The sequence below is a fragment of the Corythoichthys intestinalis genome, chromosome 11 (assembly GCF_030265065.1).
Source record: "Corythoichthys intestinalis isolate RoL2023-P3 chromosome 11, ASM3026506v1, whole genome shotgun sequence".
In the NCBI taxonomy this organism is placed as follows: domain Eukaryota; kingdom Metazoa; phylum Chordata; class Actinopteri; order Syngnathiformes; family Syngnathidae; genus Corythoichthys; species Corythoichthys intestinalis.
Genome location: NC_080405.1, coordinates 3465801 through 3482919, shown reverse-complemented (window position 1 = coordinate 3482919; position 17119 = coordinate 3465801). Strand labels below are relative to the sequence as shown.

Here is a 17119-nt window from a genome sequence, read left to right as displayed (position 1 = left end):
CCAAAGGAGCAGAGCAGCGAAGCTCGAAATGGCCAGACTGAGTACTTTTTTATAACAAAAAACATATCACGCATTGGATATAGGACTGGACACATGTATGAATTATCGCTCGTAAAATATTTAGAGCAAATCCGCTAATCCCATTCATATTTGTGTCGGTTGGCAGAGCGAAAACCGATGCACAATAAATGATAATTATTCTATGCATTACTTTATTTTGCGTTCACAGTGTATCAGCATCACAAAAAGAAATGCAAAACAAACCATTCGGTGTTTCCCACACGATCTGTTGTTGCCGGTGTTTCAGCAGTGTGATTGCTCCCCTCAATGATCCTTTCATTAGGCTGCATTGGCTTTCGTTTGAGCTCAAATTGATAACCCAAAACACCAAAGAAAGGTTCATAACTCTCCTCGTCACCATTAGAAGAATGTTCGTTACGCCGGATTCGTCGCTGCAACTAGAAACAAAATTGTCCGCCATCATCGCCGCCATTCAGTACTAAGCACTGAGCCGGTTGTTTCCTTGTAGTGACGTCACGCACAAAATATGCTAGATTTCAGGAATCTCGGGGGCGGGTCGTTATAGCTTGACAATCGATCCAAATTTCTATCATTTTCTTGGTGTTGCGATGTGTGTATTTACACGAAGTGGCATGATATGAATCCAAAAGGCATGCGTTTATGGATAAATGATGGAATATTAGCATTTCCCCAGGTGTTGTCATACTTTTTAATGAGAATTGCAGCCATTTGAACTCTTTCTTGCATCACTTCTCCAAAGAACAGACAAACAGACAGGTGCTTTTAATTGACAGGATTTAATGTAATCAAGTGTGAAACTGCAATCATATAATAATGTACAAGAAAGCTATTCAGTAAAGAATAAAACAGGCAGTGTCCACCAAATCACAACATACAGACACGATAGGCATAGAATAGGCCAAAGCTAGTCAAAGGTAACAGACTTCAATAAGCATCTCTAAATGGCAAGAATGAACCCCACAAAACTGCAGCAACAGTCACACACATAGCTACCGACATTTTTATAAACATTTAAACTTACGTTTCCACTCAAAGGGCTGGAAATGAGAGGATGGCTTCAGATTCTATGGCACAAAAAAATCAATATTACTGGCCAAATGGCTTCACTCAGAGATGTTGTTTTCGTCTCGCCACCTACTGGCTGATTCTAAAACGGCTTGTGGAACTCGCGCCCTCTGGCCAGCTGGATAAATAAATGTTAGGTGCAGGTGGAAGTAATTGAAGCTGCTGTACTCAAGTAGGTCCAGCTGCGGCCCGCAGTACTCACACAGGGGGCGTGGTTGGCAGAGGACGAACGCTTGTTCTGATTGGTCCTTGAAAGCAAGGGACAGGAGCTAGCTATATTTAGAACTAGATATAATAATCCTTTAAAGTGCCTATGACAGGATAAAATGTCTTAAATAGCATTATTATGTGAATTAGAATCATATTTTAAGATGATTCGACTATATACAACAATTTGGAAAAGCGCAGATGACCAGGAATTAGTCTTTTAATCTGCTGTTTAGCCACACCTGTCATTATAGCGTTCTAGCGTCCCCAGCTGGAGGATGACGTCGGCATGGTCACGATTTTATCTGATTTAGAATTCAGCCCATTGAGGGGGTATTATTCAAAATGTGGAAAATGTGACGAAGAGAGCTGCAAAATGTCAGTGTTTCAATCTCTCCATTCTAATAATTTTACAGGATATTGTTTTGATCTAAGTATTTTCCCCAATTGCTAAATAAATGGTGTGGCCATGACAAATAACAGTCTTGTGCTGAATGTAATATGAAATATTAAAAATGCATTTATTCAGTAGACACGGCAAAATTACTCCATATTGGTCAAAACTGTCGGCTTCGCTTCATAATGGTCAAAACTGTCGACTTCTTGCCACCGGAGTTAGTCCGGCTTTTGTCATTTCCCTGCTCCGGCTTCGGAGAGCATAAACAAACCAAGTGTCGTGACAGCTAGCCGACTTGCTAACCCGAACTGAGCAGTGTTTTAAAGTCTTATTCTCGCCTATCGGAGCAAAAAACCACACAAAACTATCCCGGATCATATCACACGACGGCGGAGTTGTCGATTGTCTTCACCGATTGGCAACCCCCCCGGCGGCGAGCAAGTGGCAGCTCGTTGTTCCCCTGCTGCGGGCAGGAGATTTGGTTTGCCGGCGAAGCAGCTAGAGAATGACCGCCGGACAAACCGGCCGACGTCGGAGGAGCATGTAGCTGCCCGAGCCCAACCTCAGGATAAGGTTGTCCCGATCCGATATTTGAATCGGATCGACCGCCGATATGCACAAAAAATTGCGCATCGGTATCGGATCGGCCGACACGGAAATATTCCGATCCAGACTCCCGATCTAAGTCCGGTCCGGGTTTACCAGCGCACCGATTTACATAATCCATTCCAGTTTTTGCTTTGGTTTACCTAAAATCCGGTCTGCATTTTATGGCACACCCGTCTCCCAATTTACCTCTGTGGTATCTCATACATTATGACTGCAATGTAAATTTAAAGTTTATCGGTAAAAATGTCAGCTGTGTGGGATCATTTTACCTTAAAGGACGACAAAGACGAAGAGGCAGAGTGCAACATATGCTACAATAAAGTCAAGCGTGGTGGTAAAGCTGTATGAAGTTTTACTACAACCAATCTAATCAAGCATTTAGCGAAATACCACCATAAACAATTTAAAGAGTACGTTAAGAAAACCGAAGACAAAAAGAAAGGTCCTACGCAACTGGCAGAAACTTTTGCTATGCGTGACAAACTGGCACTCGACATTCCCAAAGCCCAGGGAATAACAAGAGTCATTGCCGAAGAATTCATTCTGGATGACGAGCCATTATCTGTCGTGGGTAAAGACGCACCATCCAACACTTAGAACCACGGTACAATATGCCCAGCCGTCATTACATCCTTGAGTGAGCCTTGAGCGATTCGGCCGTGGAAGATTCGAGAACGATTCACAAAAATCCAAATTCCGATTATTGAAATATGTCAAGTATAGCGGAACTAATACGCAGTGCCGTCTTCGGGACGCAGTGAGGAATGTACTGCATTGCGTCCCGAGAGTAAACATCATGCTCGTCATAGACCTGGGTAATGCCAATGCTCAACTCACGGCTTCGGCTCAACTCATGCCGCTAGATAAAAAACACAAGAGTACCTGACTGCAGCTGACAGCCGCTACAAACTACGTCAACATCATTTTACTGTAGATAATAGATATCATATGTAAATAGAACTAGATGCAAAATGACATACTCGATGGTGTTAGCAACACATGTTTTGAAAACTAGATGCGAAATGACAGTCTTGTTGGCGTTAGTAAACAGGCGCCATCTTAAAGCAGGAGACTTCCCTAGTAGGCTGCTTTAGCGAACCTTCCAAGCAAACCTAATTAACTTTTTATCTAAAATACTCCTAAATCGGCAAAATCTTGACTTGAATCTATCTTCAAAACAGTTTTAAAACTTTCACATGTCGAAAGTAGACAGAAGGGAAATTATGGAATAACGGGAGCAATTTTAACAACTTTAATAGTTGATTCGCAACATTAAATTAATTGAATGTAGTTTAAAGCTGCTGATACAGAATGGGGAATTGAGCATTTCATTTACTGTTTTAATTTACTGTTTCGCTTATTTAAACCTGAGAGGCTTTTTGTGCAATTTTTGTAACTAATGCTTGAAACATTAAAAGCATCTAATAGCTTGGGGGGTTTGTGGGATTTTCCACTGAGGTTGTTTGTTAGTTTTGCTTTTTCAAGACAGACAGCACGTTTTACTGATTGACTATGCCATTTCTGTTTGTTATTTATAAGGTTTTGTGTTTATCACTGAATTAACAGGTCAGTTTCTTGTTACCAACCATTGTGTGCAATTCAAACTCACCTAGTTGATATCAACAGTACTAAAACCCTTTTCAACATGAGTCTGACAACTAAGTAAGGAGGCTAAATAACTTTAATACATGCTCAGACAGGTCGGTATCAGGATCGGCCTGTATCGGTATCAGATCACAACTGCAAAACAATATCAGTATCGGATTGGAAGTGTAAAAACCTGGATCGGGACATCCCTACCTGAGGATAGTGGTTTATTGCCTGTGTTCTGCCAAATTTTGCATCCTTATAATATTTTGCTCCCAAAGCTCTTTTACATTCAGTTGGACTCATCCACAGGTGCTAAATAAACAAGTAACATCATAAGCATACATGTTCAACACGAATATGGTGTAAATTAATGCTTAACGACACGGCGTAGACGTGAACAGTGAGAGAGCGGTGTGCAGTTGTTGTGTGCAGCTAACATGGCAGGATGTGTCTGAGGAGAACTTTTCTACATGTCCGCCCATGATCAAGTTGTAAGTTCTGATGGGGTGCAAAATTTGACAGAACACTGGGCACACGAAGAGGGGAATAAGCGGAATAAGCGCTCTCCTGGCTGGCAAGCAAAGAGAACCAAGAGGGGGGGGGGGGGGGGGGGTTGACAAGCCGCCGGTTGTCGGCCGAGTGGCATTCTCGTTGTCAGCCACAAAATGCAAGCCACCGCCACATTAAAACGTGTGCCATGATCCCAGTGTTTGACATAATACGAAACAAGATGGTTACTCACTTCCTCGTATGTCCAATGGTCCCACAGTTGTCTGACTTGTTTTGGCCAATCTCGGGGTGGGGGTTTTGAAACCCAAAAAGGCTCACACGCCTCTCACTGGTACAGCAACAAAACAATGCAGCACATTTGGCTGGCGTGATGCGAAAAATAAACAAATTAATAGTTTAATACGCAAAATCAGCTGAATCCGCAGTCAATCTGCATGCTATAAAGCAGTGGTCCCCAACCTTTTTTAACCACTGACTGGTGTAATATGGGCCTTTTTTTCACGGACCGGCAACGTGTGCAGAAAATGACAGTAAATATAAAATAACACGATGGGGCTAAAAATGAATATTAAGTGCAGGGAAACTGTCACTCACCATACGCTGAATCCACTTTTTTTTTTTAACAGCGACCTCTCCTAACACTTGATGGCAAATATCCGTGGTCGCAAGCATAATGAGGTTTCTTGGCTTTAGCTATACGGTTTGCCATGAGGTACGATGCGTTCAGTGCATTCGCTTTGGTTGCCTCGTTTTCTAGCTTTTAGCCACATATTATGCAGAATGGACTTGGTTGTAGGCTCCTCTTCTGTCTCAACAGGTGGCCTTTTCCCCATAAAAAAGTTCTCCAAAGACGTCGCCGTCCGCAGCACACAGTTAACAGCAGCTAAAGTTACTATTTACATTGACAGACGCTGTGCTGCTATAGGTGTGCAAACACTAGGGATGTCCCGATCCAGGTTTTTGCACTTCCGATCCGACACCAATATTGTTTTGCACTTCCGATCCGATACCGATACTGGCCGATACCGATACGACCTATCTGAGCATGTGTTAAAGTTATTTAGCCTCCTTACTTAGTTGTCAGACTCATGTTGAAAAAGGTTTTAGTACTCTTGATAACAACTAGCCAGCTGAATTAGGTGAGTTTAAAGAGCATACGACACCAGAAAAAAAGTCTTAAATGGCATTATTATGTGAATTAGAATCATATTTTGAGACGATTCGACCATATACAACAATTTAGCAAAGCGCAGATGACGAGAAATTAGTCTTTTAATCTGCCGGTTAGCCACGCCTACAATTATAGGGCTTTAGCGTCCCCAACAGGTGGATGACGTCAGCGGTAGACTAGGCTCATCGGTTTTACTATTCAGCCCATTGAGGGAGAATTGTTCAGAACGAGGAAAACGAGACGAAGAGAGCTGCAAAATGTCATTGTTTCAGTCTCTCTACTCCCAATATTTTTACAGGATATTCTTTTTATCCAAGTATTTTCCCCAATAGCTATATAAATGGCTTGAGAAGGATCAGTCAGCCCGTCGAGGGGGAACTATTCACAATGAGGAAAACGCGACGAAAAGAGCGGCAAAATGTCATTGTTTCTGTCTCTTTACTTCAATATTTTTACAGGATATTCTTTTTATCCAAGTATTTTTCCCCAATAGCTATATAAATGGCTTGAGAAGGACCAGTCAGCCCGTCGAGGGGGAACTATTCACAATGAGGAAAACGCGACGAAGAGAGCGGCAAAATGTCATTGTTTCTGTCTCTTTACTTCAATATTTTTACAGGATATTCTTTTTACCCAAGTACTTTCCCCAATTGCTAAATAAATGGCATGGTCATGACAAATAACTTGTGCTAAATGGAATATAAAATAATAAAAATCCATTTATTCAAGACGACATGGCAAAATTACTCCATAATGGTCAAAACAGTTGACTTTACCTTTACTGTCACACCTGCCGAACGATATTTTATGACACCTAAATCGGACATATGTCATTTCCCTTCCCCGGCTTCGGAGAATGTAAACAGACCAGAAGGAGTGACAGCTAGCCGACATGCTAACCCGAACCGAGGGATGTTTCAAAGTCTTCGAAGTGGAAAATCACACATAACTAGCCTGGATTATTTGACATGACGACCCGGTTGTCGAGTTTCTTTGCGGATCGGCAAACCGCCCGGCGGAGAGCAATTTACAGTTCGTTCCCTGGAGGAGGGTGGCTGGAATTGTTGTGTAGCTAACGTGCTAACAGCTAACTGCTAATAAGCGTGAGGATAGCTTTTTACATGCCTATCAATGATCAAACGTAAGTAGTCCTTTATTTAAAGGAATTTTATAGTGTTTACTTTGTAATCACTGTATTCGTATTTGACATAATACAAAACAAGATGTTTACTCACTTCCTTATAAGTCCAATGGTCCCACAGTAAATATCCACGGTAAATGGGAACCTTTTGAAACTCCAAAAAGGCGCATACGCCTCTCCCGCATACAGAATGATTTTTCTGCAGCCGTTTGGCTGGCGTGATGCAAAAAATAAAAGTATTAATCCGCAAAATCAGCTGAATCCTTCGTCCTCATACACAACAGTACACTGTAGCGTGAAGAGGACGTCTTCTACCGTACACGTCACAGCGCCCTCCTCCTCAATGCGAGACCGAAGCCGGAAGTCACTCATTTTCCTGGCGCGGGATTCAAAAAACTAAATAAATATAGCGATCGCTTCCACACACATCCAAGCGGTCCATATCATTCAGGAGCATAAAATACCGCGTGTATTATGAAATAAACATGCTTTTTCGTGTCACAAGCACTTTAAATAACACACTACGGTTGGTAACAAGAAACTGACCTGTTTATTCAGTGACAAACACAAAACATTATAAATAACAAACAGAAATGGCATAGTCAGTCAGTAATGTAGAAATAATAATAATAATTAATAATAATAATATTGTAGACTGTCTTAAAAAAGCAAAACACACCAATAACCTCAGTGGAAAATCCCACAAATCCCCCAAGCTATTAGATGCTTTTAATGTTTTGTGCATTAGTTACAAAAATTGTATGAAAAGCCTCTCAGGTTTAAATAAACGACTATTTCAGTATCAAGTTAACATTTTAAAACAGTAAATAAAATACTCAAGTCCCCATTCTGTATCAGCAGCTTTAAACTACATTCAATTCATTTAATTTTGCGAATCAACTGTTAAAGTTGTTAAAATTGCTCCCGTTATTCCATAATTTCTCTTCTGTTTTCTTTTGACATGTGAAAGTTTTAAAACTGTTTTGAAGATATTCAAGTCAAGATTTTGCCGATTTAGGAGTATTTTAGATAAAAAGTTAATTAGGTTCGCTTGGAAGGTTCACAACAGCCTGCTAGGGAAGTCTTCTGCTTTAAGATGGCGGCTGTTTACTAACGCATCTGGTTTTCAATACTTCAATGTTGCTAAAGCAGTCGAGTCTGTCATTTTGCATCTAGTTCTATATACATATGTTATCTATTATCGGCAGTAAAACGACGTTGACGTAGTTTGTATCGGCTGTCAGCAGCAGTCAGGTATTCTTGTGTTTTTTATCCAGCGGCATGAGTTGAGCTAATGCTGTGAGTTGAGCACTGGCATTACCCGGGTCTATGAGAAGCATTATGTTTACTCTCTGGACGCAATGTGGTCAGTTTCTCATTGCGTCCCGAAGACCGCGCTGTGTATTAGTTCCGCTTTACTTGACATATTTTAATAATTGGAATTTGGATGTTTGTGAATCGTTCTCGAATCTTCCACGGCCGAATCGCTCAAGGAAGTAATGACGGCTGGGCATGTTGTACCGTGGTTCTAAGTGTTGGATGGTGCGTCTTTACTCACGTGAGATAATGGCTCGTCATCCAGAATGAATTCTTCGGCAATGACTCTTGTTATTCCCTGGGCTTTGGGACTGTCGAGTGCCAGTTTGTCACGCATAGCAACAGTTTCTGCCAGTGTTAGTTGCGTAGGACCTTTCTTTTTGTCTTTTTGTCTTTTCTTAACATACTCCTCATATTGTTTGTGGTGGTATTTCGCTAAATGCTTGATTAGGTTGGTTGTATTAAAACTTCTTACAGCTTTACCACTACGCTTGACTTTATTGTGGCATATGTTGCACTCTGCCTCTTCGTCTTTGTCGTCCTTTAAGGTGAAATGACGGTAATGTAAATGTAGTGTGTTGAAGGTGTGCCGTAAAATGCGGACCGGATTTTAGGGAAACCAAAGCAACAACTGGAATGGATTATGTAACTCGGTGCGCTGGAAAACCTGGACCGGAGAGTCAAAAAAAAAAAAAACTGGATCGGAAGTCTGGATCGGAATTTTTTCCGTGTTCCGATCCGATGCGCATTTTTTTGCCCATATTGGCGTCCGATCCGATCCAAATATCGGATCGGGACATCTCTAGCAAACACACCAGTAATTGCGGCCAACGACTAGATGGTGATCTACACAAAGCTTTACTTGGATTAGCCAACTCTGGTCCTTGAGGGCCCCTATCCAGCTTGTCTTCCATTTCTCCCTCCTCCAACACACCTGACTCAAATAATCAGGATCGTTATCAGGCTCCTGCAGAGCTTACTTATGAGCTGATCATTTGATTCAGGTGTTTTAAAGGAAGGAGGCATGGAAGACAAGCTGGACCAGAGTTGGCTACCCCTGGTCTATAGAGTAGACAGGGATATTGATGTGTCAAGGCCACAGTCAGAGGCCAGATTGCGGTCGTTAACGAATGATTTATTATGTCGCCGCGGCCCGGTACCAAATGCACCATGGACCGCTACCGGTCCATGGCCCGGTGGTCGGGGATCACAGCTATAAAGCAATGCTGTATTGTGACATGCTGACCCAGGTGACGTCACATTGGCATTCCTCCTCAAAACAGGAAGTTTATTCATTTTAATGGTGCGGGATTCAAAATATTAAATCAATAAAATGATCGCTTACACGCACATCCAAACGTTTCGTTCATTTTGCGTGAAATATGAAATGAACATGCTTTTTTCTGTTGTAGGCACCGTTCTGACAAGTTTCAATTATACGCTGGTTTAGAAATTTTTCAGCGCGCACTCACCATGTGTCGATGTCAGCCGGCAGAATCAGACAGAACGACGTGGCCGCTGGTGATCCAAGGTGTCAAATTGTCAATGAACATGGTCAAGCTAATCGTGGTCATTCAGTCCAAAGTCATGTCAGGAGGTCAAATAACGAAACATAAAATGCGATATTGGCATCTTCAAACTTTCAAACAATCAAACAAATCTATATACGCACAACTCTGCGGTAATCTATAACATACACGTGCGTTTGCGTTGCGTGCATGCTTATGTATGCGGTTGAAAGCTATATCCGCCAGCGTTCCACACCTGTTCTGAGTAAGTCATTGATTTATACACGCATAGTGGTGACGTCATCGCCCATATTGGCGGTACTGCCACATTACAACACTCAACATAAAAACTGCTCCAGCAGGCACTTTAAAGTCTTATAGTTTCTACTAGAGCTGTGAAAAAATATCCCCTGGCGATATATCACCATCTTTTACGTCACGATCCGAGTTTTGATACTTTTTTACGAGTATTGATACTTCTGATTGCGCCAATGCTGAGCCAACCACAGGCCAACAATCTAGAGATGTCCCGATCCGCTTACTCTCCGTCCTGCTGATTTTCTTGTCGCAATGCGTGCTAGATTGCTTGACGATGAGTTGACAGCTGTTGAGGCTTTGATGTTGCCATAGAACCCTAAGAGCGCTATTCTTGAAAGACGCTGCATCGTTGAGCTTGTTTAAACTCTTGCGGTAGTGTGGGTGAAAATTCATTGTGTGTAATAAGGGAGTACCAAAAAATCGATTATTAGATGCATCACGATTCGACATGTGACAATTCGATTACGATTCATAAAGGTTCAAAAACGATGATTTTCCCTAATAATTTAATGACAGCCGCTCGTAGCGGAACGAAATTCAAGACACGTCTGGCGCCCGGACACTTTAACGGACGCACTTACAACGTTGTGATGGATGCTGCCGGTGAGCGAGAGATTTATTCCTTTTCAAAAGACTGGAAAATGAATTTGTGTATGAGACAGGCAGGTATGAGATAGGCGGTCGCGCTTATGTGCGCAAGGTATTTTTTAGAGCGAGAGAGGAAGAGAGAGTTCGTTGCTCCTTGTCTTTCAGCTGTGCAGCAGTAGTTTCAAGTCATGTAAACTGAAAAATGTCCTGATTGTGTTACTAACACCCGTGTGCGTCTATAAGAGTTGAGTACATGAACCCTCTTGTACTGTTTAGCCTTTATTCAGGCATGAAAATCTCTCACCTTTCGGCGGAATTCGCCGTTTTGAAGTAAAAAAGGTGATCTACGTGAATTGTATAGATCCGAGGAGAAACTTTTTAGGGGGGTGGGGGTTGGGAGTAGGCATTTGCCGGTTACTGGTGTCACTGTTTACCATGGTATGAAAATGTCGCGGTTTCAAAACCACTAAAATAATCTGTCACACCGTAGAACGGGATTCGCTATAATTTTTCATGTGTCAAAAATGCAGCCAAAAGTGGTGCGGCAGCGCTCACCCCTTCTGCTGTTTGTTGCTTTGTGTGTCAGTGAAGCTATTCCAGCAAACCCAAAAACAAAACACAAGGCGTACTTTTCTTCAATTTATTGAGCTCTCAAATTGTGGAAACTGAAATATACAAAATGAATACTTTAAAACGTTGTACAATAGTAGTTTTCCATGTGTGAGTAGCTTCAACAGATTAGCACCATGAAAAAGTTGCCTATACGAAACACATTTTCCTTTCAAATTCAAAATACGAACTAATTAAAAACTTAAAAGAGACGAATGTTAGCCTAGGCTTAGCTGGGTGATCAACTTCGTTGAGATTGTAAGTCTCACAGCCGCTGAGTGAGAAAAGGTTGAAGTGGAAAAAAGGATAGCGTCAAAGATCGCTAATTGCGACAGATGATCCTGCCTTAAGCACAAATTCACGTTCGCTGGATGAGGAGAGGTCTCACTCCCAATATTTTTTTCAGATGAATGCATTTGCAGGATATTGGATTTGGTGAATAATGGTTTTAAATCATTTTCATATTTTGCGGTATAACAAAGTTACTGCCGTTTGTTGCAGCTTGCGTCGAACACTGCCAGAGCTAGCCAAATCTCCGGTGAAAAAATAGCTCCCATTAAGTTAGCGTCAAGCTTGTGTATTTAACGGTAATATAAAAGAAAAAAACGCAAGCTTCTTTCTAATATCGCTGTAATTCTATTTCAGGGACGTGTGGCGCCTTTTTTTCAGTGCGACATTCGTGCACAGTGTTGAACACCTAACTCGTTTAGCTTCAAAGTAAACTTTGTTTCTAAATAAAACATAGCCAGCACAAGGTCTATGTGTCTGTGATGCCTCCTGCAGATTACTGAAACACGGTGTGTTTCGACAGACCTCAATATTTTGTTGGGTTGTACAGTGTACCGGTGTTCGGCAATTCCTTGTTATGCGGTGAAACGTCCAACACAATGTTCAGCGTGCTTGTGCAAACATTCGCACGCATGCGCACATCAGTTAAAAGCAGCGAGTACTCACTATTTTTGTTTTTATTGAGTTTTTTATTACCTTTTCATTCCCTCAAAACCACTTTTTGCATGTATTACCCTCCCATACTTTTAACCATTGTGTTTTTTTGTGGTAGCTTTAAAGCAGTTGACCACATTAGTCATGTAGCGTATTTAAACTGTCCTTATTTGATATAACTACATGTAAGTCTTTCTTAAGGCATTTTTTTAGTACGTTCTGCCTGTATGCATCTAAACAAAACAAGTTGAGAGCACACGGTAGTACTTTGGGTGTCAAATTCGCCTCATATACAGTAGGACGTTTAACCGATGTAGACAACGCCAGGACATATGTCCTCCACACCCTTCTCACCTTTTTAACCTCTGACCCATTTTCATGCCTGTTTATTGTTGTTGTTTTTGAGATGTTAACAGTTAGCGCTGAGCGCTAAGCTAAATAGCTAATTCGCTCAAGTGTATTTTATATACAGAACGTGTAAAACCATGATTAAGTACAGCGGTAACACTACAAACATGCGAAATAGTACATAAATCTGTGAAAACAAAGTATATTGGTTAAAAGAAGTCTTGTTTCTAAAGACACTTTGTGGAACTCGTTCCACCTGTGTAAATTTTATTGTATTGTTGAGAGAAATAAGTACTCCCTTTAAAATGGTTGTTTTTCCACTTTCTTGTAAAAAAATTACATAAATAAATAAAAAAGCGGCTTAAGGGCAGTTTTTTGTTTTATGAGCATGTAACCATCGCTCCTGTATAATCATCAGGATATTTAAATACATAATTGACATAAATTTGTTTGGCTACTTTATTAATTAGTAATGTACGATGCATCGATAATCGTGATAACCGTGATCATCGTCGATGCTGTGATCATCGTTCAATAATCGAATCGTAGCACCTTGAATCGTAATCGAATCGAATCGTGAGGTGGCTAAGATAGCACACCCCTAGTGTGTAAGTGCAGCAACGTGAGCGGATTTGAGTGGACTGACTCAGTTAGGCATTTGATAGAGACAACTATTTTTCTACGTTATTCTTGTTTAGGGTTAGGGTTTAGGCAATACGTATCGGATCGCCACACAGGTATCGGGATACGGATCATATCATGACAAAAGCAGATCGTCCCAGCCCTAGTTTCTACCTCAGTCTCACGCATAATGCTTTGTAGAAATGTTTCTGTGTAATGGATTGATCGAATGCCATCCAGTCTTTTCTGTAATGTGTTGTCTTCATTTTGATATAGATATCCCTCCCTTTGGGAGAGTCCGAGAGTCCCTTCCCATTTGTTTCCACATAGAAAACAGAACAAATCTGGTACAGGAGGCCCAGATAACTGTTGAACCATCTGATTCCTTCATGTTTTCTGGACTAAAACAGGTAAGAACGCTCTCCAGATGATGTCATCAGAAAAATCTCATCAAGAAAGCTATATTTTATACTACTATATAATATACTTATTGATGGTGAACTTATGTTATTATTATTATTTTTTGCTAGCGAAAATCCTTCTAAGTATAATGCTTAACGTGAGTGAAATGTATATCAGCATCATGAAATAGTTAACTGTATCATTGAGGTCACCACAGTGGATGAGTGGTTAGCAAGTCTGCCTTTTACACTGCCTGTTCCCCCCAAAAAACATCACCACAAAAAAACGGTCATACACTGTAATATTTCATTGGGTCGCCTTTAGCTTTGTTTGCGGCAAGCATTTGCAGTGGCACTGTTTCGATAACCTTCTACAATGTCGTAAGATTTATTACCATCCAGTGTTGCGTTCATTGTTTCCCCAAGATCTGGCATTGATGATGGTAGAGTCGGACAGCAACCCAAAGCCTTCTCCAGCACATCGCAAAGATTCAGACTGAGGTTGAGGTCTGGACTCTGCAGTGGCCAATCCATGTGTGAAAATGATGTCTCGTGCACCCTTGAACCTGTGTTTTACAATTTGAGCCTGATGAATGCTGGCTTGGTCGTCTTGGAGTATGCCCATGCCATCAGGGAAGAAAAAATCCATTTATGGAATAGCCTGGTCATTCATTATATTCAGGTAGACTACTGACCTCATTTTTGAGGACATACTGTTGCTGAACCTAGAGCCAACCAACCGCAGCAACCCCAGATCATAACACTGCCCCCACAGGCTTGCGCAGTAGGCACAAGGTGTCACTTGATCTGCCTCCCTTCGTACCCTGAAAATTATTCAATTAAATCAATACTCTTCAGACCACATGACCTACAGTGCCTTGCAAAAGTATTCGGCCCCCTTGAATCTTGCAACCTTTCGCCACATTTCAGGCTTCAAACATAAAGATATGAAATTTAATTTGTTTGTCAAGAATCAACAACAAGTGGGACACAATCGTGAAGTGGAACAACATTTATTGGATAATTTAAACTTTTTTAACAAATAAAAAACTAAAAAGTGGGGCGTGCAATATTATTCGGCCCCTTTACTTTCAGTGCAGCAAACTCACTCCAGAAGTTCAGTGAGGATCTCTGAATGATCCAATGTTGTCCTAAATGACCGATGATGATAAATAGAATCCACCTGTGTGTAATCAAGTCTCCGTATAAATGCACCTGCTCTGTGATAGTCTCAAGGTTCTGTTTAAAGTGCAGAGAGCATTATGAAAACCAAGGAACACACCAGGCAGGTCCGAGATACTGTTGTGGAGAAGTTTAAAGCCGGATTTGGATACAAAAAGATTTCCCAAGCTTTAAACATCTCAAGGAGCACTGTGCAAGCCATCATATTGAAATGGAAGGACCATCAGACCACTGCAAATCTACCAAGACCGGGCCGTCCTTCCAAACTTTCTTCTCAAACAAGGAGAAAACCGATCAGAGATGCAGCCAAGAGGCCCATGATCACTCTGGATGAACTGCAGAGATCTACAGCTGAGGTGGGAGAGTCTGTCCATAGGACAACAATCAGTCGTACACTGCACAAATCTGGCCTTTATGGAAGAGTGGCAAGAAGAAAGCCATTTCTCAAAGATATCCATAAAAAGTCTCGTTTAAAGTTTGCTACAAGCCACCTGGGAGACACACCAAACATGTGGAAGAAGGTGCTCTGGTCAGATGAAACCAAAATTGAACTTTTTGGCCACAATGCAAAATGATATGTTTGGCGTAAAAGCAACACAGCTCATCACCCTGAACACACCATCCCCACTGTCAAACATGGTGGTGGCAGCATCATGGTTTGGGCCTGCTTTTCTTCAGCAGGGACAGGGAAGATGGTTAAAATTGACGGGAAGATGGATGCAGCCAAATACAGGAACATTCTGGAAGAAAACCTGTTGGTATCTGCACAAGACCTGAGACTGGGACGGAGATTTATCTTCCAACAGGACAATGATCCAAAACATAAAGCCAAATCTACAATGGTATGGTTAAAAAATAAACGTATCCAGGTGTTAGAATGGCCAAGTCAAAGTCCAGACCTGAATCCAATCGAGAATCTGTGGAAAGAGCTGAAGACTGCTGTTCACAAACACTCTCCATCCAACCTCACTGAGCTCGAGCTGTTTTGCAAGGAAGAATGGGCAAGAATGTCAGTCTCTCGATGTGCAAAACTGATAGAAACATACCCCAAACGACTTGCAGCTGTAATTGGAGCAAAAGGTGGCGCTACAAAGTATTAACGCAAGGGGGCCGAATAATATTGCACGCCCCACTTTTCAGTTTTTTATTTGTTAAAAAAGTTTAAATTATCCAATAAATTTTGTTCCACTTCACGATTGTGTCCCACTTGTTGTTGATTCTTGACAAAAAATTAAAATTTTATATCTTTATGTTTGAAGCCTGAAATGTGGCGAAAGGTTGCAAGGTTCAAGGGGGCCGAATACTTTTGCAAGGCACTGTACCAAGGCTCATGAGTCAAATGGAATGAGAATCTTTGGGATGTGCTGTAGAAGGCTTTGAGCAGCTACCATCATCAATGCAATAGCTTGGTGAAAAATGAATGCAAAACTGGTTGGTATTGTGAAACTGCAGAAGCTTATAGAAGCAAAGCCACAGCAAATGCTTGTTATAGGCGGTCTAATGAAATATGAGAATGTATTACCTTTTTGTGATGATTTTTTTTGGGGGGGGCAGGCTTTATAGATATGAGATCAAGGGTTCAATCCCAGGCTTCAACCTTACTATGTGGAGTTAAAACGTTCTCCCTGTGCCTGCATAGTGCTTGGTAGTCTCATTGAACACTCCAAAATGTCTATACGTATCAGTGTGTGTGAATGGTTGTTTGTCTCTTTGTGCCCTGCAATTGACTGGCAACCAATTCTGGGTTTAACCTGCCTACTGCCCATTCTTACCTGGGATAGGCTCCATCACCCCGACAACCCTAATGAGACAACCCAAATCAAATAAAACGCCACTTAAAGACATTAGACCCCAATCTCACTGATAAGCCGCTTGATTATTTTTCAGCGAAAACGTGCCGAATATTGCCAACTATTGTCCCGCTCTGTCAGTGAGCAGTGTTAGCATGCGCCGTGCAAAATAACCCCACACCATTGCATAGGAGGCGATACTGTGAGCGGCAAAAATAAAAACTGTCTTTCTGTCCAAAGACACTTTTTTTTCTTCTTCTATTCAGTTTTGTTTTTTCGGTCAAATTTTTTGGCATATTGTTCTCATGGTCTCATTTTTAGGGCCCGAGCACTGAGCGTGCGAAGTCCCTATTGTTTTGCAAAGGATTATTATTATTAGGGCCCGAGCACTGAGCGTGCGAAGGCCCTATTGTTTTGCAAAGGATTATTAGGGCCCGAGCACTAAGCGTGCGAAGGCCCTATTGTTTTGCAAAGGATTATTTTTTTTTTTTTTTTTTTTTTTTTTTTTCAGGGCAAATGAAAACGGCCAATTTGGAGGCCTGAACATGCACGAAAAGTCACCAAAATTTGCACATACGTCCGGAAAATTGTAAATTTCGATAATTTTGCAACGTTGCAAAAAAATATAACAAAATGGCTCAGTGGCGCCCCCTTGAAATTTTAAAATTGGCCTATAACATTAGGGTCTGTCAGCGTAGAGCAATGAAATTTGGGGGGTCTATACCTTGTCCAAAACCGCTCCAAAAAAGCATTTACACGCATA

The 17119-nt window shown here is 41.4% G+C and overlaps 1 protein-coding gene across 3 annotated transcripts in view; it reads left to right on the top strand.

Moving 5' to 3' along the window:
- The window catches only part of trappc11 (trafficking protein particle complex subunit 11), a 151044-nt gene that overhangs the window by 104229 nt on the left and 29696 nt on the right, over positions 1-17119 (top strand). For 2 of the 3 annotated variants that reach the window (XM_057849496.1, XM_057849495.1), the window contains exon 28: positions 13260-13393. The exons of the other annotated variant lie outside the window; for it this stretch is intronic. In XM_057849496.1, the coding sequence (XP_057705479.1) occupies positions 13260-13393 (134 nt within the window). The remainder of the gene's footprint in view (positions 1-13259; positions 13394-17119) is intronic. 3 annotated transcript variants of the gene reach the window in all.